This window comes from Suillus plorans (genome assembly GCF_016647745.1).
Source record: "Suillus plorans strain S12 chromosome Unknown HD556scaffold_138, whole genome shotgun sequence".
Classification (NCBI taxonomy): domain Eukaryota; kingdom Fungi; phylum Basidiomycota; class Agaricomycetes; order Boletales; family Suillaceae; genus Suillus; species Suillus plorans.
The window spans coordinates 12,312-38,946 of record NW_024537522.1 but is presented as its reverse complement, the minus strand read 5'-3'; the positions used below and the strand labels follow the sequence as shown (position 1 = coordinate 38,946).

At 47.6% G+C, this 26,635-nt stretch overlaps 6 protein-coding genes across 6 annotated transcripts; 4 read left to right on the top strand and 2 right to left on the bottom strand.

Moving 5' to 3' along the window:
* Positions 1-814: 814 nt before the first annotated feature.
* On the top strand, positions 815-3,925 carry HD556DRAFT_1314974 (uncharacterized protein; the record flags this gene model as incomplete). Its single annotated transcript, XM_041301048.1, has 4 exons — positions 815-2,199; positions 2,317-3,562; positions 3,698-3,724; positions 3,851-3,925. The coding sequence occupies 4 exons, from the start codon at positions 815-817 to the stop codon at positions 3,923-3,925; spliced, it is 2,733 nt and encodes a 910-aa protein (XP_041152049.1).
* Positions 3,926-17,340: 13,415 nt separating this feature from the next.
* On the bottom strand, positions 17,341-17,726 carry HD556DRAFT_1451641 (uncharacterized protein; the record flags this gene model as incomplete). Its single annotated transcript, XM_041307990.1, has 3 exons — positions 17,341-17,474; positions 17,507-17,624; positions 17,682-17,726. 3 exons carry the CDS (start codon positions 17,724-17,726, stop codon positions 17,341-17,343), a joined length of 297 nt encoding a protein of 98 aa, XP_041152048.1.
* A 953-nt stretch (positions 17,727-18,679) lies between these two features.
* On the top strand, positions 18,680-18,916 carry HD556DRAFT_1205428 (uncharacterized protein; the record flags this gene model as incomplete). The annotated part of the gene is made up of 1 exon (XM_041296459.1): positions 18,680-18,916. A coding segment is annotated over one exon (237 nt), but the record flags the coding sequence as incomplete, so codon positions are not given.
* A 561-nt stretch (positions 18,917-19,477) lies between these two features.
* HD556DRAFT_1435422 (RecF/RecN/SMC N terminal domain-containing protein) lies at positions 19,478-20,078 on the top strand (the record flags this gene model as incomplete). The annotated part of the gene is made up of 4 exons (XM_041305429.1): positions 19,478-19,518; positions 19,600-19,738; positions 19,832-19,953; positions 20,006-20,078. The coding sequence occupies 4 exons, from the start codon at positions 19,478-19,480 to the stop codon at positions 20,076-20,078; spliced, it is 375 nt and encodes a 124-aa protein (XP_041152046.1).
* Positions 20,079-20,285: 207 nt separating this feature from the next.
* HD556DRAFT_1314972 (uncharacterized protein) lies at positions 20,286-21,794 on the bottom strand (the record flags this gene model as incomplete). The annotated part of the gene is made up of 7 exons (XM_041301047.1): positions 20,286-20,618; positions 20,674-20,723; positions 20,774-20,897; positions 21,120-21,240; positions 21,330-21,474; positions 21,547-21,658; positions 21,708-21,794. The coding sequence occupies 7 exons, from the start codon at positions 21,792-21,794 to the stop codon at positions 20,286-20,288; spliced, it is 972 nt and encodes a 323-aa protein (XP_041152045.1).
* A 1,468-nt stretch (positions 21,795-23,262) lies between these two features.
* Positions 23,263-25,357, top strand: HD556DRAFT_1531977 (multidrug resistance protein 4; the record flags this gene model as incomplete). Its single annotated transcript, XM_041309517.1, has 12 exons — positions 23,263-23,472; positions 23,505-23,693; positions 23,747-23,840; positions 23,890-24,003; positions 24,053-24,365; positions 24,420-24,427; positions 24,478-24,510; positions 24,560-24,684; positions 24,745-24,833; positions 24,884-24,973; positions 25,028-25,094; positions 25,152-25,357. The coding sequence occupies 12 exons, from the start codon at positions 23,263-23,265 to the stop codon at positions 25,332-25,334; spliced, it is 1,515 nt and encodes a 504-aa protein (XP_041152044.1). The 3' UTR covers positions 25,335-25,357.
* Positions 25,358-26,635: the final 1,278 nt, after the last annotated feature.

Below are 26,635 nucleotides of genomic sequence, written 5' to 3'. Positions count from 1 at the left end.
ATGTGATCTTCTCTGACGGCATCCTGGCAGGTCATCATGGAGCCTACTTGCATGCACACCACAATTTCCCATTTCGGTTCGGCCGAACAACGTTAGGACCTTTGGTGAGTAGTTTTAGGGTCTCGATGTCACCATGCTCATTGCAAAAACAACATTTTAGCCACACTCTTAACCCGAGTTGGCTAGGATGTATAATCCGACGTGGGAGTACCTCAGACCCCACTAAAACATGTTGATTTCACTGTCCAAAGCAGTGCATGAGCTCAGGCCGAGCTGTGGCTTTGGGTCATGGTTTGGCGTGGCAAACCCCACTCCTCAAGCTATTAAGATATACCTCTTGGCGCCACTCGTACGTGTACGTCCTCATCGGTTTCTTTTGCATACTCAATTATTTATGGTTATACACGTTCACCTTTGATTAATTCGATTCACCGTCTCAATCAGCGTATTAATTACTTTCCCCTCGAATAATATCTCTCTGTTTTTTGATTCAAGACTGATCAAGGTGAACTCTCTGATTTACGGTTCTACGTGCATTTCCCCAACTATTACCCTACCTAGTCCCTTTCCCGTTCCTAATTCAAGCTCTTCATTCGTGAGACAAGCCGAGGCTTTCAGGCCTAGACTTACATAAAGGCGCAACCAAGGATATACCTAGTCACACGGTCGTAGACTATATAGTTACCAAATCCTGTTCTTCGACAGACATAATCCCAAAATCAAACCAACTAACTAACAGAATCAGACCAACAAGCTAAACTGAACCTAAACCTAAAACCTAAAAACGTCACCACCGCTCAGACCATTTCTTGGCATGCCTCCACAAGCCCCTATTACTATCGAGGGTTGCTCCCTTGCTGACTTCAATGATGTTTTTTTTGGGATTATTGAACAAGATAACGTTCCGCCAGAGGAGTACTACAGGGCCTGCAATTTGGCCCTGACTGGAAAGGATACGCATCGCAATGTGCAGTATTCGATGGAACCCACTCGTAACAGGTTCGTTGCACCCAGAGTCGTTAGGGTCGTTAGGGACTACGACAGTATCATCTCCTTCACGGACTGGCTCCCAGTCACATCTGATCTCTTTCTGTATCCCGTCACCAACCCTGATGATACCCTGCGGTCATCTCTGCATTTGAAGGTGCCCATGAAAACTTCCAGTCATGATGTACGTACCACATTTGTTATTTGTGACATCACCCTCATCCGGCTCCCTGGGGGACCTCACCAGCCTCCTACACATTTGTCACCTCATCGAGTCCCAAACATATGCTTGGCTTCAGTCGGCATCCGCACCAAAGTACGAGCTTTCTTTCCTCGTCTGTACGATCCAGAGAGGCAAGATGTCGAGCTCACCCGAGAGCAGAAGAAGGGGATCTATGAGAAGGGAGTACGACCCGTCATTGAAGAGCTCAATTATGAGACTTCTACAAATTGGTCTACAGACTATGAGGGCGCTCTCACCCGTGCCACCAAGAGAAACAACAGGTATCAGTACGGTACCCGTCCCTTCCCTGCCAATATGGTCTCTCGGTTTGGATATAATCTCCGCCTCGCTTTGATTGATGCGTTCCCGTGGGCACGGGACATGTTATTTATGATCCAAGTTCAGGGTGTCAAAGAGGCTAACCAGCACAAGCCAGATGATGAACATGTTGCAACAACGGCTTTGAGGCGTGCAATGCATGATCTCAACTACCTTGGACTTCTGGACGAACCGCATTGCTATATTGATGTGGGCCTGGAGCTATCTGAGCCAAACTACGCATATCAATGGCGAACAGATGCTCACGGAAAGATTATCTTAGCATACACTACTTCCTACAATGCCAGAACAGCAGCTACTGTCACAAGGTCTCGCAATTACCAGAAAGATTGTGCCTCTGGCTTAATGCACGTTGCTGGATTTCGTGTTACATTGGCCGCAAGAGATCCAAACGAACCTGTCTACATGCAGGCTTATACCACAGACAAAGCGCTCGTCCACCAGCTTGATGGCGGACGACATGGCTTGGCCCTCACTGGAAAAGCTGCCTTGAGCCAGATCACTCCACCGCACATGAACAATATGTACCGACTTTTCAACCATGCCGCACAGCACCACGACTGCGCTGCTAGACTCGAGATGCGATTGCCCATCAGCGCAGCAGTGCGGAGTGCCCTTTCAGTTCCAGCGGAGTTGATGTCCCAGTCACTGTGCGTGTTCCCTAGGATAGATTGGTGGTGAGCGTCTTATCCGGTTCCGCTCTTATAACATTTTATTGACCCAAATATTTTTATTCATTCTGCGCACTAAACCCACCAACCAATCAGGGAATGGCGAATTGTCCGTGCTCTAGGGATGATTCGCACCATGACATTGCAAAACCAGGGATCTCCTGACCTTCGCTTCACATCAAATAGCCTATCACTCACAGCTGGACTTCTATGGCTGTTCAATGGTCTCTCCTCCCGCCCAGATGACGGATCTGCAGCCCGTGATCTTATGTGCACTATTCTTCCCCTGACAGCTGATTATGATCAGGATGGCTTGCAACTGGTTCCTAGACAAGCTAACCGCGACAATGGAGATCAGCTCCCCGTTTGTGCGTATGGTGCCTTCTTTCTGAGAGATTTGATCTGGCCTCCAACTGCTGATGTTCCACGGATGCAATACGGTCATGTCATGCACGCTAACTCCTACAAATACTTTTTCGGCCTCGACTTCCACGCCCTTCGCAACAAGTATAATCCTGCTGCTTATATTCCTCGTGCAAGGATTCCTGCATCTCACGTCGCAACCCAAAAACACATGTCCAAACGCCACAAGCCTGAGTCCGATGCACCTGATGTTGCGGCCATCTTCCAAGACTTGGATTTTGCAGTCCCCCCACTCCCGCGAGATGTGGGAGAGGATTTACCATTTGATGAACGACTGGACCCTCCCCCTACTCTCAATGAGGCCTTTCCGGTCACCATCACAAAGCACTGGAATCAATTTTGCAGTGACGTTCTCCAAAAATGCGGTAACATGAAGGCCCGGCCGCTCCACCCTTCCCATTGCAGACTCACCATGAATGAACGTTGCAAGGTCACAGATGACGTGTACAAGGAAACAAACCTAGCTGTCATCTTTTACCGCGTCCAGTGGAGGAGAGCAAGTGTGCTAGAATGGCGGGAAGCTTTCGATAAGTTCTTCCCCCCTCTTGGAACGCTCCCTCCTATCCAACCACAGAATTATGCAACCATGCAATCCTGGCTTGACTGGGCAGATATGAAGAGGGACAAGCCACGAGACGTGGTCGACGCCATCCGGGCAAGATACTTGACTCTCTTCAATCAATTGGCCTGGGTCCCCAAACCACACAATGGCCGCCTCTGGAAGTACACTCTGGACGATAGCTTCACCATGTTACCTGCCACTCACCGCTTAACCGCACCGCAAGTCATTGTCAAACCTGGTGCACGCATTCCAAGTTGGGATCCTGCAAACATCCCCGGGGAAATTCATTTAGAGGAGGAGGAGGAGGAGGAGGAGGAGGATCCACAGCATCCTGATTATGTCCCCGCTGCACAGTGGGTGAGTAATGTGCGACCTGTCCCCCTCCGTATCTTGCAGATGAGGGAAGAGGAAGAGGAGTCTGAGTCTGACGCTGAGTGAAACTGCGGTTGCGCTATGTATATCATGGAAACCATTCTATTATGTCTACTACAGTCTTACGATACCACAGCTGCACAACCGGTGAGCACAACTTGTGTACGTTCAGACTGTGGCCTCGTTGAATATTTGCTTTGCCTAACACGTCCTCTTTAACGTATATACCATCAACTTCTCAACTTTGTCGCTGCACTGGCAGGGTCACTGCAGGTTCAAATGATGAAGCAACGAGTGAGACGTTGGGGTGAGAGACCGGTGATTCGAGCGAGCGTTCTGCGGTTGTGATTTTCGAAGAAGAGAATTGTTGATGCTTGTCAGTAGGTTATGATGCGATGGTCGTAAGCAATTGAATACGTTCCTGCAGGTTCTGCCAAAATTTGTGCCATCTGACAGTAATAACAATTCTGCAAAATCGATCAAAATCGTGCCCATAAGGGTATAAAAGCTGGCCGTCGTCCTACAGTGTTCCCTCATCCTCAAAGATGTCATTTGAGAACCCCTTCAGAAGATTCCATATCACCTGGCACAGAAAATGTGCTTATCCTTGCTCGCCGCTGTTATTGCTTTGACAGAATCTATGGCTGTCAGTGCGTGTAAGGGCACGAATCAAGCTTGCTGCACAAATTGGGATTGCTGTAGTCACGTTTGTCTCGTGAGTATGTGCGGGTTGCTGTGCAGGATTCAACCACATGACCCACCTGCGCGCCTTAGACTCAAGGTTTGTTCTGCCAATAGCAATAGTAGTCGGTTGGAAATTGAGCTGGCAGCCCGAGCGACGCGGTCGCGACGGTGAGCCATGTTTCTGCTTTCGCTTTGGTATCATATTTGACGGTGCGATACCTAGTTCGGAACTAATCAGTACAGTTGTTTTTGGACAAATTTTCGAGCAATGTAGGTGTTTGAATTTATCTGAAAATGATCGACGTGCCTAGTCTTGCTCGTGGTCGAGTAGCTAGAGCTGGGGAGTGATTCTCTTCATCGAGTGAGTGTTGGATGAGGTGCAAGGGCGGGTGGCACATCAGTGAACCTGTGAACGTATGAGATTGGTATTGAGGGCGATAAAATGGAAGAGCAACTTGCAGGTGTGAAAAGGAGGGGCCTGGAGGAGCCAAGGCGCTGCGCTGCTGCTGTTGGATCGCCTGGTCCATAGCTGTACCAGAACTCTTTGTTCGCAACGGGGTCATTGGTCGCTCACGCTGCAAGTTTACCGCTCAATGTACTCACCAAGATCTGCAAATAGAGATCAACGCTGAGCCCCTTCTGGGATGACCGGGGATACGTCAGGAAGACCAAATGACTCTATGGAGTACATGGGCAACAAGTTGCCTCAGTGATTATTTTTGAAGCAGAAATGGGAGACGACGGACGCCCCATCACCAGTCATTTGCTGATCTGTTGAAACAAGAGATACGGTGTTGGACTCAGTCGTACATGATGACTGTACGAGCACAGGAGTAAAAGGATTAGTAATACATACATAGATGAATAATGTAGGGAACACCGACTTACCCGGGAATAGCCGGAGCGGTGTCGATTAGTAAGCACAGCACGGAGAACAGACAAGTCCGTTTTCATATGTTTCGGATCGGACGCATAGTATTAACCGTTTAACAGTATATATATTGTACGAAGTAGTTACAATGAATTGAGCCTTTTTATCAAATATTCTACTCTAAAACATCTACTCTAAACTACAGATAACTACAGGTTATGAGCCCTGCTCCGACAATCATGGATAACACGCACCACAGCAGCTCCTCATTGTACACCATCCCCAAACTTGCCGACGATGGCTCGAATTGGATAACCTACAAGGAAAGAGCGTTAACAGTGATCCGCGCACGAGGATTGATGCGATACCTTGATGGTCGAATCAAAGAACCTACCCCATACAAGACCAACTCGGCCAAGGACAGTACAAAAAGGAATCGTACAAGCACCGCAAGCAAGGATGTTACGTGTTTCAACTGCGAGAGGAAGGGTCATTACAAAACCGATTGTTGGAGACCTGGAGGAGGGAAAGAAGGTCAGGGACCAAGGCAAGGTGGAAAGGCGCCAAGACAAACGGCTAATGCGGCAGACAAGATCGAAAGAGCAAATGATTATGCTTTTGTCACGTCAGATCTAGCAAATGTGGCAAAAAGGATCAACATACCTGCCGAGAGACAAGGAGCCATTATCGATTCGGGCGCAACGTCCCATTTCTGCCCCGACCGCTCGAAGTTCATAACATTCACCTCCATCGAAGCACAAGATGTGCACACTGCAGACGGTTCTACCATCAGCGCCATAGGAAAAGGGGATATAAAGATAGACCTACCTTTGGGAACAAAGAAGACCACTGTGACTCTCAAAGACACCCTATATACGCCAAAGATGGCATTCACGTTAATATCGGCCAACAGAATCGCTACCGCCGGTTTCGCATTACACCTCGAAGATAACATGTGCAGGATATTGACCCCAGCACCAGAGCGAAGACCCATAGCCGAAATTCCTCAAATAGAAGGACTATATCGAATCGCGGCATCAGTGACCCATAGCGCAAACTCAGCAATAACGAAACATACCATCGATGAATTACACCGAGCATTGGGACATGTATCCCACGAAGCGATCACAAATGCTATAAAGAAGGGCATGATCAGAGGTATAACGTTAGATGAAAGTTCAAACCCTACCTTTTGCGAAACGTGCGCAAAGGCCAAAGCCACTCGACAACCATTTCCAAACGAGTCAAAGACCAGATCATCCGCATATGGGGACCTCGTCCATACAGATCTATGGGGTCCGGCACAAACCGAAACGATAAACGGATGCCTGTATTATATCACCTTTACAGATGATTTTAGTCGGGAAACGAGGGTAACATTCCTGAAGAGAAAGAGCGACACACTTACCGCATTCAAGGAATACAAGGCTTATGTAAGCCGACAATATAATGCGCGTCTGCGCAAAGTACGGTCGGATCGAGGAGGAGAGTACCTAAGCAAGGAGTTTGATGAATATCTGAAGGAAAAAGGAATAAAGAGACAACTCACCGTGCACGATTCCCCACAGCAGAATGGTGTAGCCGAAAGACTAAATCGAACATTAGTCGAACACGCGCGAGCCATGCTACTCGCAAAGGACCTACCAAAGTTTTTATGGGCCGAAGCCGTCAATTACACAACATGGCTCAAAAATCGCCTACCTTCGAGGGCGATCCCAGGATACACGTCCTATGAATTGCTACACAAAGCAAAACCAAGTTTAGTAAACGCACGGGAATTCGGCGCACGACTCTATGTGCACTCACCAGATGGAGGAAAGCTCGAAGCTAGAGCAGAAGAAGGTCAATTTGTGGGAATAGACGAGGAAAGTAAAGCTTACCGAGTATACTGGCCGAAGAAGAGAAGAGTATCTGTCGAACGCAATGTTAGCTTTGTCCCGCCGGACGTCATCGTTCGTAACGACATACTGGACGAGGGGGAGTATAACCAGGAAGAACAGATCAACATACCGAATATCGTCCAGCCCGTCGCAACATCCCAAGTCCCACAAACACCAAGCCAACCTCCCAAAACGCCACCCCAGAGTACACAGCAACTTCCAGACCCAATAACGCCCAGAACCACGAGAGTACGACCCCCTGCAGGATACTACAAAGCGTTAAATGAAGGAGAAAGAGCAACCATAGCAATGGAAAACTCACCGGACAACACTCAATCGAATTCTTTTCCATATATGGCCATGGCAGCCGCAGAGAAGGAACCGACGCTTAGAGAAGCGTTAAATGGACCAGACGCAGAGGAATGGCAACAAGCCATAGACTATGAGATTGGTCAATTAGAGAAACTCAAGACATGGGAAATTGTGGACCCACCTAAAGGCGCGAATATAATACCTTGCCATTTTGTCCTAGCGACAAAGCGTGGACCAAATGGCGAGAAGGTAAAGCTGCGTGCGAGACTTGTCGCAAATGGTCAGCGTCAAGAGTACGGCGTAGACTATCAAGAAACGTTCGCACCTACCTCAAGTATGACGACAATTCGTACTGTCCTAACGATGGCAGCTAAGCACAACTGGGAAATACATCAAGTCGATGTTAAAAGTGCTTACCTCAATGCCAAGCTCAACGACGACATATATATGCGCGCGCCGCCAGGATACTTGAACGAAGGAGACGAAGGAAAGGTATTAAAGCTATTGCGTAGCTTATATGGCCTAAAGCAGGCCGGTTTTGAATGGTCCGAGGAGCTAGAAGAATTTTTCCTCAGTAACGACTTCACGCGCTCTCAAGTCGACCAAGCCGTATACTATCGACAAGCCGAAGAAGAACATACCGTTATCACCGTTTCCGTCGACGACATGGCCGTCACATCAAAACACCTAAAGCACATCCAAAAGTTCAAAGATCAGCTTTGTAAACGTTTTGAGATTTCGGACCTAGGAGAGCTTACCTGGCTCCTAGGACTAAAGGTTGAAAGGGACCGAAAGGCGCGGACCATAATGTTGTCGCAAGAAGCATACATCGACACTATAGTCGAGAGATTCAGGATGAAGGATGCGACAACGTCGCAAACACCAATGGAAACTGGAGTAGTTCTAACGAAAGAGTCATCAGACCATTCACCAGACACCAAACCTGAAATACCCGAACAACACGTACCGTATCAACAGGCCATTGGATCGCTAATGTATGCTGCGACGAGCACACGTCCGGATATAGCCTTCGCTGTTTCGATACTCTCGCAGTTCATGCGAGAGCCAGCTAGTGCGCACTGGGAAGCTGCTAAACGAGTCATACGCTATCTAAAGGGGACAAAGAATTCAAAACTTACCCTAGGAACCACAAATCAAGGTTTAGAAGCGTTTGTAGACGCTGATTGGGCGAGTCAGCCCCATCGACACTCAATATCGGGCTATATCGTCCTGTTGCACGGATCTCCAGTAGCGTGGAGCGCGCGAAAGCAGTCGCTAGTTGCTTTATCAACCGCCGAAGCGGAATATATTGCGCTGACGTCGGTAGCGCGCGAAATCCTATATCTAAAAAGTCTCATCAGTGAGCTATACGAGCCGATGGATGAATGTATCCCCACCTACTGCGACAACCAAGGAGCAATAGCGTTAGCATCAAACAACAAATTCCGCGCACGCACCAAGCATATTGACATAAGGTATCATTACATCCGCGACCTTGTCGAAAACGGCACCATCCAACTCCAATATTGTCCGACGCTCGAAAACGTTGCGGACGCTTTTACGAAAGCACTGCCGGCACCACGGTTTAGGGAATTGAGAGGGAAGATGAAGGTGGACTGTGCTCGAGGGGGAGTGTTGGACTCAGTCGTACATGATGACTGTACGAGCACAGGAGTAAAAGGATTAGTAATACATACATAGATGAATAATGTAGGGAACACCGACTTACCCGGGAATAGCCGGAGCGGTGTCGATTAGTAAGCACAGCACAGAGAACAGACAAGTCCGTTTTCATATGTTTCGGATCGGACGCATAGTATTAACCGTTTAACAGTATATATATTGTACGAAGTAGTTACAATGAATTGAGCCTTTTTATCAAATATTCTACTCTAAAACATCTACTCTAAACTACAGATAACTACATACGGGAGAGACAAGAGCAGTGGAGAGGCCATTGAAATTCTCAATTCGTTGAATTCTGGTGGAACAGAAGACCTTGAGATATTTTGGAGGTAAAGGAATTTACTGACAGTGTCAATTGTGCAGGTGATCGCAGCTAGCAGATGCCAGTTGCATACACCTTGTCTGTGAACTTAGGCTGATGGAGGAGTAGAACAGCTTGCGAGTGTCGTATTCATTGTAAACGCGGGGCTGCGTACAGCCCGGTAAGATCCAGGTATGACATAAAACGTCTAAAACGCTGGGCATAGTTGTACTTCATCGGATTAGGAATGAGCCCTGGTGGCGACCCACCGTGGTCTGAAATACTTTGTGATCCAGATATTCAAGCGGGATACGTGCGTATTATCAGCAGCTAGTACCAGAAATATAGCAGTCCACGTTGGAGAGACAATCGAGATGGTGACAACGTCGGAAGTGCGGTAGATCCCGACAGACAACGCTGCAGCAAAGAACATCATTCTGTCAAGGAGTGAGTGACCGCCTCATTTGTGAAACTAGAAACCTACCCCCAAATCAGAAGAGCGTATGGCGGACTGAGCGCGAGTACGAGGCTCCAGAGGCCTAGTGGGCGTACTAAAGAAAGCAAGCCAAACAAATGACAAAAAGGAAATGCACCACGCTTTCAGCGAAGTCCCACCAACTGCCATTGACTTGCCGGGAAGGGATTAGTCTAGTGCCAAGACCGTCAGGTTTAACATCTAGCCCTAGCCACAGAGCCTGTGACTCGGGCGTTCACGGTAGGTCATAAAAACGATACATGTTGAGCTTCCACACATGTCACGTGTGTGGAAGCTCGACATGTATCCTGGAGCCTTAAATTGGAAAGAAAAGTCCACGGTCAGTACTTGCTCCGTTATCGTCCGAACTCCAAGCTTTTAAGGATGACAAGATATCAGCCAGAAACACTAAATGAATCGAGCGATGGAATAGTAGGATAAATTTACGAACGTGATACAAAAGAGCAGACGGTGGTAAGTAGGTAACCCGAGAGTCTGTTCGAAGATGACGTTGAGCTAGGGCAAAGGCAATGCGCTGAGATCGTTGTGTGAATGAAGAGGAATGCTGTGCTACTACTGGATCCGCTCGTGCATGTGTGCTATCTGACTAAGCTATGATGCTTCTGTGCGCCTGAGTCTCTGACTCTCTGCTCAAGCTTCTGTCTCGCTGCCTTGGTCTCTGTCTCTCTACCTTGGGACCCCTGGTCCATGCACCCCCCTAAAAACAACCGGCGCCGCCCTCGACGCCACTATCAGACGTCTTCTTCTTTCTCTTCTTCCGTTTCGACTTCTTCGTTGTTTGCTCCCTTGTCTGGTTCTTCGTCTAATTCGTTGTCTGTTTCATCGTCTGTTTCATCGTCTGGTTCATCGTCTGGTTTGTCGTCTCCTTTGTCATCTAACTTTCCATCTTGTTTTTCGTCTATTCTTTTTTCTTTTGTTTTCTCTTCATATGTTTCTTGATCTCTTGCTAGCTGCGTTCCCGTCCTTGGACTAAATGCTCTCATTCTCCTTGCGCTGAATTCTCCTTGCAGAAGAGTCCCATCTAGCGCTTCTAGCTTGTACGAGTTCAGCACTCTTGCATGCACTCTGCGGGGTATAGACCACTTTGGTACGAGTTTACGTTCTGCTTTGAACGTGTAATCTAAATCGTTGCGATAAACTTGTACCAATTGACCAGTTTTGAATATAACCTCACCTGGTGCTCGTTTGAGTAATTTCTTGTCGAATCTTGCTTTCCTCTTAATCGCGTGTCGTACTATTTCGTCGTATCCATCTAATTGCTGCTGCTCCACGTATGCTATCTGCGCCAATACGTCTGAGGTTCGTAACGTTGATGCGCTGTCTTCTATATTTGTTTTCGGTGTGTTGATTACGAGCCCTAGAAGTAGTTCTTTAGGAGAAAATTTCAGCGCAGGTAACAACCGATAATTGAGAGCATGGACTGCGTCATCTAAATGATCCGGCCATGACTTAGGTAGTTTGTCCCATGCTATCTCTTGATTCTGGTCTTCTCCTATTTCCGGTGCGCATAGTCGTTTCAATACGTGTAATAGAAGTTTATTCGTTCCTTCTACTAGACCATTGACCCAAGGGGAATATGCCGCAACAGTGTGCAGCTTGCACTTTCTTGCTTCGCAGAACGCTCGTACTGCGTCGTTGTTGAAATGTTTACCTCCATCCGCCATGAACGTTTCCGATGACGTAAACGCATTGAATATTCCATTAAGGCTGTCAATTGTCGTTTTCGCACTGCCTGCAGTCTTGTACTTGAATACCCAGGTGTGTTGTGAAAACGTGTCCAGGTAGACTCCGATTGTGCTGAACCCGTTCCTTCCTTTCGGTAACGTAAGGTAATCTCCAACTAGCAATTCGAATGGGTGTCGTCTGGTAATCGGTTCGAATAGTGAGTGTATATGCGTAGGACCAAAGTTTTTACACTTAGCACATTCTTTGATAGCGTCGAGAATTGATGTGTCGAGTTTTGGGCTGCATATCCGATCTAACAATGCAATCTTGATTGCATCTCTCCCCCAGTGGCCTCCCTCTGCGTGTGTCTTTGCTGCTAGTGTCTTTGCTTCTTCTCTCGATATGCACTCCACTCTTGTTCTTGCTCTCGTTGATGCGCCGCCTCGAAGTTTCCAAAGTCTCTTGTTCTCGATGATATACTGTTCCGCTCTATGTCTTGCTCGTCGTTTCTGCTTAATATCTTTGTTCTGATCTAAGTTGTAGATCGCTTCGACGACTTCCATGAACACTGGTTCATTCTCGAATCTTGCCTTGAGTGCGTCCACTGTTCTATCCACGGGTGCAATGTGCATGATGTCATTGACTATACCTATCCTTGCTTCCCAGTCTTCGCTCACTGTCCACTCACTCCCATCTCCCGATATTGGCTGGGTATTCTCCCACATTCGGCTAAGACCATCAGCAACGACATTCAACTTTCCTGGTATGTGCCTTATGTCCACTATGTGGTATGCTAATATTCCTTCTCTCCATCTTGCGTGTGGTACGTTCAGATGTGGGTTCAATAGTGTGTCTCTCATCGCGCTACAATCTGTCTCAATTTCGACCGGGAATCCCCATACTATGCTCGAAAATTTGTCCAGTCCGAACTTGAGTGCGGCGAACTCTAACAGGTATGATTTGTACTTCTTCTCCGTTGTTGATGTTCGCTTCGATGCGAAGCCTAACGGGTGTAAGCGCTCTGTCCATTTTCCTGTCGTTGTTTCCGTTTTGATCCTCTGCGATAGGACCGCTGCGAACCCTTCGATACATCCATCTGTCGTTATTACGAAATGCGATCCATCGTATCTAGGTGCTTGAAGTACTGGTCTTGATGTTATTGCTGTTTTTAGATCTAAAAATGCTTTAGTATGTTCTTGCATCCAAACGGTACTTAGCTTGAAGCTACTCATAGCTCGGCGATACGCCGCCTTCGACATTGTATTGTCCACTGGTACTTTGAGCAGTAGGTTTCGTAGCGGGCCTTCTCTCTTTGCGTATGCTTTGATCAATGTACGATAAAACCCTGTTAAACCTAAAAATGATGCTAAGTTCTGTGCGTCTTGAGGTTGTTTCCAATCTACAATTGCTGTTAGTTTCGTTAAATCCGGTTTGACTCCGTCCCGTCCTATTGTCCCGCCTGCGAATTCCGTTTCCGACATACATAGTCTTGTTTTGCTAGGTGAGATTGAAAATTTACACTCTCGAAAGCGCTGAAATAATACCGTTAGCTTGTTTATCATGTCTCTAAACGTACCTGTTGCACAACCACCATCATCCATGAAGAGCTCCATGTAGTGCGTTGTTAATAGATCATGCAATCTCTCCGCTAATGCGTCGCAGAACGCTGTCGGCGCTCCCGTGATTCCCATCGGCATCCTTTTGTACCAGAAGTATCCTCTTCCCTCAATGTAAAACGCTAGGTACGGCCTCCATTTCACTGGTACTTCTATCGCGTAATATCCCGCTGCGAAATCGAAGATTGATATGTATCGTTGGCCGCTTAATCTTTGCTGCTTCGCTAGAATATCACCTTGCGGCATTGGCACAACTTCTGTTACCTTGTTGAGCTGCGCGAAGTTCTGGCATATCCGCCATTTCTTCGGTCCTTCTTCTGCCGTATTCTTGTTCTGCAGAGGCGATACTTCTCTGGGGGGCAATTCGTAAGCTGGCTGTAATCCTGCTTCTCGACGTTGATCATTGATTCGTTGTTTCAACTCTTCCCAAGGTAAACCACCTGTCTCATGCGCTCTTTGTGCTATAACTGTGGTCGCTGCGCATCGTATTGATTCTGGGGGCGCCCGCTCTATAATACCTGCTGTTAGCATATCATTTACTCGTTCATTGTAAAATTTTGCTTGTTCTGGCGTTAATGGGCGCTGATGCATTCTAAGGTTGAATGTCGCGTTTTCTGGAACATTCAAATTTAGCGCTGCCCCCGGGATTGGAACTACTTCCTTCAGTGTCAACGCAAAGCTGTCTGCATTGTCTGCTACTAATTGCTCCAACTCTCTCTGTTCTTCTTCTGACAGGTCGTCTCCGATTTTGACTTGCTGTAAAATTTCTTTGACTCTCCTCGGGTTGAATGGGTTCGTTTGCCGCGTGTATATTGATGGGTGTTTCGCTGTAGGTTCGATTTCCGGTAATTCTTCTAATATTTGGTCTTCCTGTTCCTCTTGCATTGTTAGCACATTTATGCTGACATTGCATGCTGCGGAATTTAGCGTGTCAATGCTTTGCTTCTGTACTCGCAATGAAGTTGCTGCGACTTCCCTCGAGGGGAGCTCTTCGCTCCCCTTCACGTTTCTCTGCGTTCCCACTGTCCTCTCTCATCTTGTATACATTCTCGTTGGTCTCCACTGGCCCATAGGCACGTACTGCTGCTTCGTGTGGTCCTTCGCGCTCGAGATTGTTTCTTCTGTCCGTTGTTGTTTCTCGTCCAATGTTAAATTGACTCCTTCTCCTCGTAGCATCCTTTGGTCGGCTATTTGATTCTTCAACTGGATTGTTCGAGCTTCGTCCTTGATTGTGATAGTATCCGTTGTGTATTCATGAATCGCTGCAAATGCTTTGAGGGTTGGCTTTCCGAGCAAAAAACCCCAACTTCCTCCACTACTGAACACTTCAAACGTACTCTGTGCTTTGACCCCTTCAATTGTAACTGTTCCCGTCCACTTTGCAACTGCTTTAACAACGCTTCCATTCGCCATTCGTAAGCATCTGTTCGATGAGCTCCAATTATGTAGCCTGTGTTTGATCTTCTCGAATATTGATGTGCACATTGCGCTGACCATGGCTCCGTCGTCGAATAATGCTCGAACTCGAACTAATTCTCCTTGCGGTCCTCTTAGTTCTATCCGGTGAATGAATGGAATCGCCTCTCCGTTTTCTAACTGGGGCTTCGCGATGTAAGGATGTCCGACCGAGTACAGATCAGTTATCTCGATTGCGTTGTCGCGAGATTCGATAGTACATGCGATGCTCTTATCTACGGGTCCAGTGAAAACTTCGGGGCTATATATCCTGTTGTTGTCCTCGCACGTTGCCTCTGTGCATGCGAGGACCTTGACTCCAGCTTCGGTGTTCTTGAGACTATGGGTCGACGTATTGTTCTGCTTTACGTCGACCCGTCCACTTTTCCCTGCTGTTCCGCTATCTCTTCTACCCATGCGCTTGTTTCTTCATACTCGTTGTTCATGACGAGCGATATGGGTGTCGCTGTGGCTCTGTTATACGCGCCTAATATTCTGCTCGCAATTGCTCTCCATGCTGATTCTTTCCTCGTCAACCGTTCTGCGTGGTCCGGTGGTAATGGGCAGTTTCTTCCATTATGCCCATGGGTTCCGCAAGCAAAGCATTCACTCGACGCTATAGCTGCTGTGCCTGGTTTCAACAGGTATCCTGTCTCCTGCGTGACCCGTGTACTTTCACCCCATTTTGTGTTCCATTGTGTGAGCTGCGCTGTGTATGCCGTGCGTCCTATCACATTGTCTGGGTGGTGCGGTAATGCGTTGATCAATTGACGAACGGTGTTCTTCATTTCCTCTGTGATTATTAGCTGCTGCTGCGTTGTGGCTTGCTGCCGGCTGTACGTCGGTTGCGGATTCTGTTGGTTCGCTGCTGCTGGGATTCTCGTGACTGTGCTATTGGTCAACGACGTCGGCGAAGGTGTTACTGGGTTGAGCGTGATCTTATTGAATTGTCTTTGTAAGTCCACGATTGGGTCCCTTTGCGGCGCTCGCAGCTGAACTCGGGCTAAGTCTGCTCGTAGCGATTTGAGTTCTTGTGCTTGCTTGCTTCTCTGTTCTTGCTTCTCCGCAAGCCTGCTACCTTTCAACTCCGTCACTGCCTTGGTGAATTCCGCCCACGTGTTATACTCCTCGTCTTTGAGCAAGTCCTTTACTACGTCCGGTAGCTTGCTGCGGACTTGCCAAATCATCGATGTACCTTGTTCGATGCCTGCATTAGTGGCCAGTTGTAGCGTCTTTGCTGCCCATGCAACGTGCGTCCAACACTCTCTGTCATAGAGCGTTGTCTTCTTCCCTACGTCTGTGCTTGGCAGTACCTGGTCTAGTAATTCTCTTTCGTACTCTGCTTTCGTTTTTTCCGCGATTATGACTGGTGGCCATCGTTTCTCGAATGCTGCTACAAATGTTGCCCAGGTAGCTTTATCTGTGGACGTGCGCGCTTTGAACCATGTCTCCGCTTGAGAACTAGTTCCCAGGTAGTCTCCGAATGCATCCAATTTATCGGTGTTCTGCGTTATGGCTTGTTGGCGCATCGCTCTATTGAACGACTTTAAGAAGTCCGCTGGGTTCTCTGATGCTCGTCCATCTCCGTGGAAGATCTGAGGCGTTTCGACAGGCATGATGGCTTTGAGTTCTATAAGCGCGAAGAAATTGGCTAAGTCGTAGTCTGGTACTGTCGTAGTAGCTGTGAGTTGTTTCGCTTTCGAACAACGTGGTCTAGGTTGAGATCTGAGCGTTGGTAGCTCTAGGCTTAACTCTGGGACGTCGAGTTCAGGGAATGGGATCTGATTGTTATCCACGTTCTCTTCTAGACTGCTAAGCGAAGAAGTATCTGAACGGTCTAATGTGTCGTGCACCAAATGTTCTGGTGTGTCAAGTGGGGAGGATGCGGTCGAAGTTTCTGTTGTCCAGTCGGACCAGTTCGTTTTTAAACGAACATTAGTTACTGCTTTTCCTTGTGCTGTTCTGGGTCTCAAACTATCAGTGTCTGGCATTAGGCGTCCACGTAAAAAAACGGAATAAACGTAGCCCTTTTTTGTAATATGCTTGAGTTTTTAAGACGTATTGCCACGTAATATCACTATCAGTTCCTGCAAATGGCTTGTTTTGATGCTTCGAATCGAAGTTCTTCTAAATTCTGATCCGATGGCTAAGCTGCGACTGCGGGTTATGACTATGAGCAATGACTAAACGGCTAAGACAAAGCTGGGAAGATTCAAATCCGCTCTGTTCACCACGATGAGCTAGGGCAAAGGCAATGCGCTGAGATCGTTGTGTGAATGAAGAGGAATGCTGTGCTACTACTGGATCCGCTCGTGCATGTGTGCTATCTGACTAAGCTATGATGCTTCTGTGCGCCTGAGTCTCTGACTCTCTGCTCAAGCTTCTGTCTCGCTGCCTTGGTCTCTGTCTCTCTACCTTGGGACCCCTGGTCCAACGTTTAGCATAGAAGTATGAAGGGACGATCGCACGATGCGTGGTGGGGCCGTAACAAACAATTAAAATAATGATGATCAAAAACTGACCCTAGCAAACAAAAATGAGAGGGTGGAGGCAAAAGCTCCAGAGCAACTAAAATCACCCAAAAAGCCCTTTGGGTTGAGCCTTCGAATCCGCAGATCAGGCGAGAAGTTGCATCTTTGTTGCTCAGGCAGGGGGAGAGAGACGCCGTGTCAGCCCAGCATGCTGGAACCCGGTCAATTGCGAAATTGGCAGACTTTGGCTTATGTTCGAGCACAGGAATCGCTGTGATATCAGTTAGGATAACGTACACGCATGTAGAAGGAGGCTCAATACCCGATTATCCAATAACGTGCCCGTTGTATGAGTGCCTGCAGGATGTCGCATGCTGCACCTCCAGCAGACGGGGCATATCCGTCATCATTTTTCCATGAGCAGCGACCTCCGTAGATTCACCAATGAGTATTGAAAGGACTGAAAGGATTCGTTGAATGAAAAGTTCATACCTCGTTGCGTTGCATCCTTCAGTAACTGAGTATCGACATGTTCTGCAAGGAGCTGCACATAACTCACAACGACGAGCGCAACAGCACTCAAAGATTCTCCAGCTGCGCCAGATAAACCCTGAAGAAGAATGTATCTGAATATAACTGTCTCGGTAAGCTCACAAGAATGGCTTACGTCAGGAAGAAAGTCGACGCTCAAGGCAAATATTGAGCCGAACATCGATGCAAGAGGGCTTGTAGGTATGAGGATCTTGGTAGAACTCCGTGCAGTCGCCTTTGTGGACGATGACAAGTACCCCACGAACTACCAGTGTTGAAAGGTAGGCGTCAGTTACGGGTCTCGAAGAAACAGAACAAGTTTAAATTGTCAGTATTGCACTAGGGTTAATACGGGTATGATCGAGACAAACTGATCACGATTGATGAGAGGGCCATAACCTTACGTCGGTGAGATCATCAAGCCGTCCCCGTGGCACATATAGAGGCGTGAGCACTGAGCAGGAATGCGTGCCTACTGGTTGCCTTTGATCCAGCTGCCACCTGCAAAGAGCAAGAATATTGAGAAATAAGAGGGTTTAAATGATGAGTAGCAAATAGCATGCACTTGATAATTTGATTGCTTCACTGTCGGAGTCGCGACCAATCTTCCTGTGGGACGTAATTTCCTCAGATGCCAAAAAAAGTGCCCGCAGCTGCGGGCACTTCTTTGCATCTGAGGAAATTCGTTCTCACGGTCCAAAGACGCGTTCAACTCACAATCCTTGGACCTCTAGATGTTCGGTATTTATAGCCAACACCCGACTGCTGAAGTGGACACCTCGGGTGTGATCCTTTGGTAATCGACCATACGGCCTCGATGAGATCAGTGTTGATGAGCCCGTCGATATTTTGAATGCTATGGATTGAGCAATATAAGCTAGGAGGTCGGTCCTCCCCTTACTAATATCAAATACGGGCGCTCATGTTCCTTTCAGGACCTTTTCATCGCCACTGATCTGTCAGAGGTACAAAGCACAGATCTTACTGGCTGGTTTTCAACTAGAAGTGCCATCGCCGGACGACATCGATATACAGTCCATGTATTCCCATATAACGGGAGGTTCAGCCATCCTCACTGATATTGAGCTCTCTCAGGATACTATTTACCGTCTCCTACTACCTAGCATCCACAGCTGTATGTGCGCCTTTAACATCATTCAGAAATGGACAATTTCTAAGCTTGTCGCACCGAAAGCAGGAATTCGACTACGGCAGGCAAGAATGGACCTTTTCCTTCGAGCCATCGAGATTGCCCGCCTAAGGAGCATGAACGCTGGTTCTGCATCCCTCGGGTGTGGGGACCGACCTTGTGTCCAGTCTTTCATCGAGGCTGTCCTAACCTTCGTCATTGTCAGTTCAGAGAGCCATGTGCCCGAATTCTATGACCAACTCTTGCTGTTAGAGGCAGCTCTGTGACACGCTAATACTGCGCTCATGACCGACTTAAGCTTCACGAAATCGAGTAAGCTATTGTCTTTCGATTATTTCAACTTTCATGTGCTTACAGCCACTCGGTGATGACCAGGACGAAGAGGAAGAGGAAGGTGCTGACCAAGTCACTGGAGCTTCAGGCAGTGGTGAAGGGGCGGTGAAGCAGGAATATGCTGATTCTGTGTCTCTGAAAAATGCTCGTTAACGAACTTTATCGACAGAGCTATACGTATAGAGTGCCGATGAACTTGCATGCTTCAAGAAGAGGGATACGCTTGCAGATTCTGAGTATCTTGATGGTACGTTCCGCCACCTTAGTCACGCGTGATCACTACTAACTGGTTTAAGGGCTCCGATCCAAACCTCGACGTTCTCAAGGAGTACAAGAAGCGAGAGGAGGAATTCATCAAACGCGCCAAAGACTTAGAGGAGACGACTGCAGAACGTGATGCGCAGAAGCGATTCTACGATGGTCTCCGGAAACAACACTTGGATGAATTCATGGCAGGTTTCAGCTCGATTTCACTGAAACTCAAGGAAATGTAGCAGGTCTGTGCTGACGTTCTTTGGTTGATCAGAATCCTGTATTTTTCGTTAGATGATCACTCTTGGGGGTAACGCAGAGCCGACAGCACGGATCCCTTCTCAAAGGGCATTATTTTTAGCGTGATGCCTCCAAAGAAGAGTTGGAAGAATATTTCAAATCTCTCTGGGGGCGAAAAGGTGCATTCTGCTTTGAGGTTTAGGGAACACATACTAATCGTGCTTCAGACCCTTAGCTCTCTTGCTCTCGTGGTTCAAGGTAAACCTCATATCGACTCCGTGAGCAGTTCCAGTAGCCTGAACCTGTCCTAGCCCACACCACTTTATTTCATGGATGAAATAGATGCGGCCCTAGACTTCAGGAATGTCTCGATTGTGGCGAATTATATCAAGGACCGTACCAAGAATGCGCAATTCATTATTATATCTTTGAGGTGACAATTCCTTCTCTCCCGAGAACCACCTTTGCTAATATGAAATTGGCAGGAATGACATGTTTGAGCTCAGTCACCGTCTCATTGGTATCTACAAGACTGCAAATACAACACAGAGTCAGTGACACGATTATCTCATGGGATGTGTTTCTCATTTGTTCTCGCACAGGTATATCCATCGATAATTGTGCTCTCGCTCATCAAACCATCAAGCCTGTGCCGGCAGCAGCCTGAGACATGCATGGGCTCGGTTCTTGCATTCTATCATGTTTTGCAAATTATATGCATTGTATAACAAATGATGTTGTCATATCCTCATTCTACCCGTCCCTTCAAATTGCGCCACTGGGATGAACATCCAAAATCCATTCTCCCAGAGACTTTTCGCCCCAGCTAAGGCTTGTTGGGGTCTCACCATGGATACACGAAACAGAAAAGTCATCTGGTAGAAGTAACGGTGGTTCGGAGGTGAACCAGGGGTGAGTCAAGGCCTTGAAAGGGCGGAGACGCCCAGATGGTTCATATACAAGGGATCGGTTAATAAGATTGACAGGAGTTGGTGACATGGTTTCTGGGGAAATGCGTGTCTTCGTGTCGACCTCGTGTTCCTGCGTGGACGAAGATGAATTGGGTAGGATATGGGGAAGCTCAACAGGCTCCACATTCTCAAAAAGGACTTGTTGGAGTCAGAAAAGAACTGGTAACAAACACGACACTCACTGGCCAATTGGTCTCGTTAGGCGAACCTCGTGTCTTGAAAATACTCCATGCTAAGCCAATATCTCCACGTGTGGAATCAAATAATGAATCCCTGACACACCTGTTCGTGGGATCTCCGATGCGAAGTCTCTTTGGTATGATGAATGGCTCAGCTGACTTTGACGGGCTATTGTAGTCCGGCCTTTGAGGCGTCCATAACTCATGAGATGTTCCCGAACAATCAGCTGAGAGTCGATCGCAGTAAGCTGTGGGCAGACTCCCAAAGATAGATGTGCGGTTCTCAGAGAAGTTAACACTGATGTCCCCTTGATTAATACATCTCCTAAGTCCGGAACAATGTCGCCACCTAGACAGCACAGAATCATGGAAATAAGTCTCAGAGCATAATTGTCGTATCAGATATACATATGAATCACGAAGCTGGCCGGCAACTTATCCATTCGTACTCGCTGTCCCTTGGTATTGAGGAATCGACGAGGGATAACTGACCCAGAATCAACCCATGCGAGAATATCAAACAGCACAAAGCCACAAACGAAGAGGTAGAGGATGGGATCTCCAAATTGCCTGATGGCACAGGAAAGCCAGCCTAAGCAAGGTATTAGCGCGTGATTCTATAGATGCGGAATTTTGGCACAACAAAGAACGCCACCCACCTGAGATCAACCAGAGTCCCCGAAGCAAGATGAAGGAAAGCAGCATAGCTTGCGTAAATGAGGTTCAGCGGGTGTTCAATGTCCCCAGAAGTATATTTGTTACCAGGTTCATCATAGTCGGACCAGTTAAGCTGGGCGGAGTCGCCTGCCATGCAAACAACGAATCACCCGTCAGCATGTCTATCGATATCCCACCAAACGTCCAGTTAAGGCTCACCTGAACCTGTAATGGACCTCTCGATGCTGTCTAGGGAGACACTACCAATTTGACGGGCCACGAGATTCAGGAAGATATCTTCAATGAAAAGCAGCAGGCCATCAGCGGGAGACTTGATGTTCAAATCGAATTATTAGATCAGGCGGGAGGCCCGTAGGTACTGCCACACTGGTCGGGAGGTCTCGGAGGGGAATTTGTACTTTGCCAGTGGCCGTAATCGTTTCGAGCCGGTCAGGATCAATGGCCATAGCCCTGTGAACCGCAGCACCATTTGGCTTGGCTCGAAAGAAGGTTGCAGGAAATTGCTTAATCCGATGGGTGTCTAAGTTGGTCGGTGAGTTAAATTGATCGGCTGCTGACTAATGATGGACTTGCTCGAGAAAGTGCAAACCGTGCTGACCTTCAATGATATACAGTCTACGTGATTTCAGTTTTTAAACTCATCATTTTCCCCCGGACAGACATGAGCAAGTTGCTCGTGCATCCCGGGCACTCAAGTCTTTCGAATCAGACTAATCTGGTCGCCTCCTTCGCGCAGAGATTGCACCAATTAGCAGATGGCCCTGGAGAAGTGAGAAGAGACTAGGAGAGAGCACACTTCACGCTGCACGCCTCCCCCACCCAATGACAAGCGCTTACTGAGGACTCTCAGGAGCTCTCTGTGCTAAGTCAAACTATTGCTTGAGCATGCTTAGGCCTTGTCCAGGAGCTATGGCATGCAGTGAGCGGGTGGTCAGCTGCAAGGGGAGAATGGACTGTTGGCGAACTGGTTTTTCCAGCACCGAAAGTCGTTAAACGTACGCTACAGTTACTTGCTACGCCAGGAATCTTATCACGGAGCATATCATAGGATAACCACAGGATCGTATTAATGCTGTGACAGCGCAGACCATTTGCTTTCTGGGACTTCTTACTCTCTGCTAGGCATCAAACTCCCTTTTGAAGTTTCATGGTCTTGCAGGAGATTCAGTATCGGCATGCTTTGGATTGTAGCATGGCGAGGGACTAAATCCCGGGCAAAGTGCGTCACTTACTATATTTGCGGCTTGAGTTTTTCATCCACCATTATCTCCCACAGATAGATGGACAGCCAAATACCTTCTGCTCCTTGCCTCAAATCCTGTCTCTACCTCCTCCACTCCCTCCTCGCCATCTCATACACCACCCGCATCACTAACTGACTCAGGAGCTCCAGAACAGGCACTAGCCCATGGCCCAAACCAATCAAGGCTTCGTGCCACAACTGGTGGTTTCGGGCCGATTTCCCCATTTAGTCATGTTGAATATTAATACGGAGGCCGATGTTCCAGTTTGTCTGAATCGCTGACGCATCATGCCAACCCACTACTCGATGCGCGATTTAGGGGGTGACTATAAGTAAGTAAACTCTAGCGCTGGTCATAGATGCTATACTCAGGACTCTTCTCAAGTTTCGGCAGCCTCTTGGACAGGAGACTGGCTGTGTAGCCGCGTGCTCTTTGTATCCTGGTGCTATGCCCTCCATAGCTACCAATATGAGAGAGCCGATCAGGCATCCTCAGGCAGGCCCATGACTCAAATTCGGCTTGGACCAGATAGATCTCACATGTCAGCAATTGCAACGTAAACGTGCAGCGGTAAAGCGCAACAGTAATACTTGCTCAGTCAGGTTATCATCTGATATTTAAGAGTCTGTCTAGGACATGTGGAATCATCCCTCCCTGCCACTCGGTGTCCATGTCGGGCTCTCTAACCACCGTTTCTTTTGCTCACCGAGATCATTCGAATGATACTCATGCCATGAAAAGCGAACAAGTCAAGTCTACCGACGTTGAGGATACTCACGACAAAGACTACGATTGGGAACACCACCCTGCCAACCCCAGGAATTGGTCTCCCGCAAAAAAAATGGACAACGACTACCCTGGTCAGTTTTTCCATCCACAAGTTCAACTTACGATGTCTTATGTCAATATCAGGTCGCACTGTACACGTTTGTTACGCCGTTAGCAAGTTCTATTATGGCACCCGGTTTACTCGATATCGCCATCAAATTTGATATAACCAATCCAACAGTCATAGCGTTGACTCTGAGTATCTTCCTTCTGTCATTTGCCATCGGCCCTTTATTTGCAGCACCCTTGTCTGAAGTGTATGGCCGTGTATGGGTGCGTCATGTGCATCCATCAATGAGACCAGCATTTACCTGAATGGGTTCAAGGTGCTCCACCTAGGAAACCTCTTCTTTTTCTTCTTTAATCTTGGCTGTGCCTTGTCAACCAACACTGTATCCTTCATTGTTTTCCGCTTTCTAGGTACGTCTCAGAACATCTCAAGCTCCATCCTTTCTCATTCTTTGCAAAGCTGGATTAGCAGGCAGTCCACCCATAGCATGCGGCGGAGGCGTCGTGAGCGACCTCTTTGCCGAACGTGATCGAGCATCAGCTGTTGCACTGTACAGCATCGGACCCTTGATAGGTGGGTCGTATACGGTTTTATATCGTATGACGTTTACACATCCTGCAAGGCCCTGCTGTCGGTCCCGTTATGGGGGGTTTCATCCCAGAATTAATTGGTGTACAATATGTCTTCTATGTCGTTATCGCCATGTCCGGCATTGCCGCGATGATCGGCATTCCTCTCTTGAGAGAAACCTATGCACCACTTATCAGGCTTCGTCTGGATAACGTGGCTCTGGATCCCGAAAAGACAACCGTGGGACATCCTACCCTCCAAGGCGAGATGAGCAAATGGGCCTACTTATGGCTCAACCTCAAGCGACCGGTCATACTGTTGACCAGGAGTTTTATATGTTTTATCCTGAGCTTGTATATGGCTCTGTAAGTCTAAATCTAATGTAATGCACACCCGGTTCACTGATGTCATCTATCCAGGTTATACGGTCAGTACCGCATTAAGTTATATTGGACATGAACTGAGATCATTTGTCAGGTATCTACTACTTGATGTTTTCTACTTTCCCCGGTAAGATCATACCTGCCTACAGGGATCGTCATTAACAATTTTTGCTCAGACCTCTTTTCGAAGGTGTACCACTTCAGCACTGGAATTGGAGGCCTGACGTACCTCGGAACAGGCGTCAGATTTCTAGCCGCCACTTTGTTTGGCGCCAGGGTTTCAGGAAAGATATACATATACGTATGTCAACTTGCCTTCTACCTTGAACGTGCCAACTCACGCGCTGGTTATTATGCCTAGCTCGCTGCCAAAAATGGAGGGCAGGGTAAACCCGAGATGCGCATACCTGCTCTGATATTCGGCTCGTTGTTTGTCCCAGTGGGACTATTGTGAGATAGACGCATTTATTCCTGCTCCTATGGGGTCTGACATGTGTTAGTTGGTATGGCTGGTCTGCCCAAGCCGAGGCCCAATTCATGATGCCCATCATTGGTACCGCTATCTTTGGATTCGGGTTGATGACAAGTTTGTGGGTGTGCTCCGGTGCATTAGTCTCTTCCACGTCTAATCTCTTGACATGAAGCCTCACTATCCAACTTTATCTCGTGGATACGTTCACCTATGCTGCAAGCGCTACTGCAGCCGCATCTGTTAGTCTTTCTTACATGGCCTCTGATTTCGTTGGCGTCTACTGAATACATCATCAGACGTTCCGTTCACTTCTTGGTTTCGCATTCCCTTTGTTTGGAGAACAGATGTTTGCGGCACTCGGCTATGGTGGAGGCAATTCCCTGCTTGCAGGCATTGCCATAGTCATTGGCATACCCTTTCCAGTGTGGATATACTTCGCCGGCGAACGTATGCGCACGAATAGTCCTTTGGCCCGCTGATTTTTCCCTTCTTCTCACCATTGGCCTTGCGATGCTTCTCTACGACATGTGCCATCTCGCTCATAGCAAAGGTGTCGAGATTCATGGTCCCAGGTGGGCGATGCATCGAACGTCATAATTAGTATTCTCGTAATTAACCCTCGAACTTCGCAGTCCCGTTGTGTACGTAGTACTTGCGTATTTCTGATCACATTATATTTTGTAGCATAGTCAGCCAATTAAACCTGTTTTCGGAAGCTAAGTTACTCGATGTAGCGTTACCATGTAACGATTTGTCTTTTCGGAGGGATTGTTGCCAATAGCTCGCTACATACTTAGCAGGTCAATGTAGGTCAATGTCAAGATGTGAGGGGGGCCTTGTCAGGCCCCAGTGTCATATTGATGCAACATTTTGCTGCAGTTGCAAGGGATCCAGTGATGCAACAGTGCAGCGTGGATCCTCGGATAGCACTGATGCATTACTGATGCATTACTGATGCAATACTGATGCATCAGTAATGCATCAGCCATGCATTGCAGGTCGGCTCATTGCTTTCCCAGCCCATCACCCAACTACTTATAGTGTGCGCATATATTCATTTTCCTTTCTCCCTTTCTCCCTTACTTATCACTGCTTGTATTCTGTCAGTCCGAGTCACGATGTTCTGTTCCGTCTCGAGTCCAATTTTTCACGCGATGCAGGCTGATACTTGTAGCATGCGCATATATTCATTCTTTTCAAGTTTTCCCTTACTCGTATTCTTTCAATTCCTGCAAGTCTGAGTCACGCCGTTCTGTTCTGTCTTGCGTCCGATCTTAGCTTTTCCTTCGCGACAAGCTTTCACAATGCAAGAATAACTTCATTCACTAATCATAGACAGGATAAAGGTCTAGGGACCACATCTATTACATCTGTATAGCGTGAAAATTTATGATCAGAGCATGGATCAAACAGAGAACTTCATGGAGCCAACATAAAGCCAGTCGGCTCACGCCTTCGTTCGTCTTTTCCTGTTTCTGTTAGCGAGTGAGAATAGAGCAGGATTTTTCAGACATACTTTGTTGGAATCACACCTTCTGCAGTCGAGTCAGCAGTACGCTTCGATGATGTTCCCCCAACCTCCTCCAAAACACTTGGATTTTCCTTGCTACCAATACCAACGAATGTCATGCCATCTGACCCGATTGTGTCAGCAATATCATTCCGCCTGGATTTGATTGGAATGCGCTTCGATACACGTAGTGCTGCCGCGGTCCGGTTTGGTCCGGTTCATTGAGGGTTGAGCAAGAACCAAGAACCGAACCTAGGTCCGGTTCTAGTA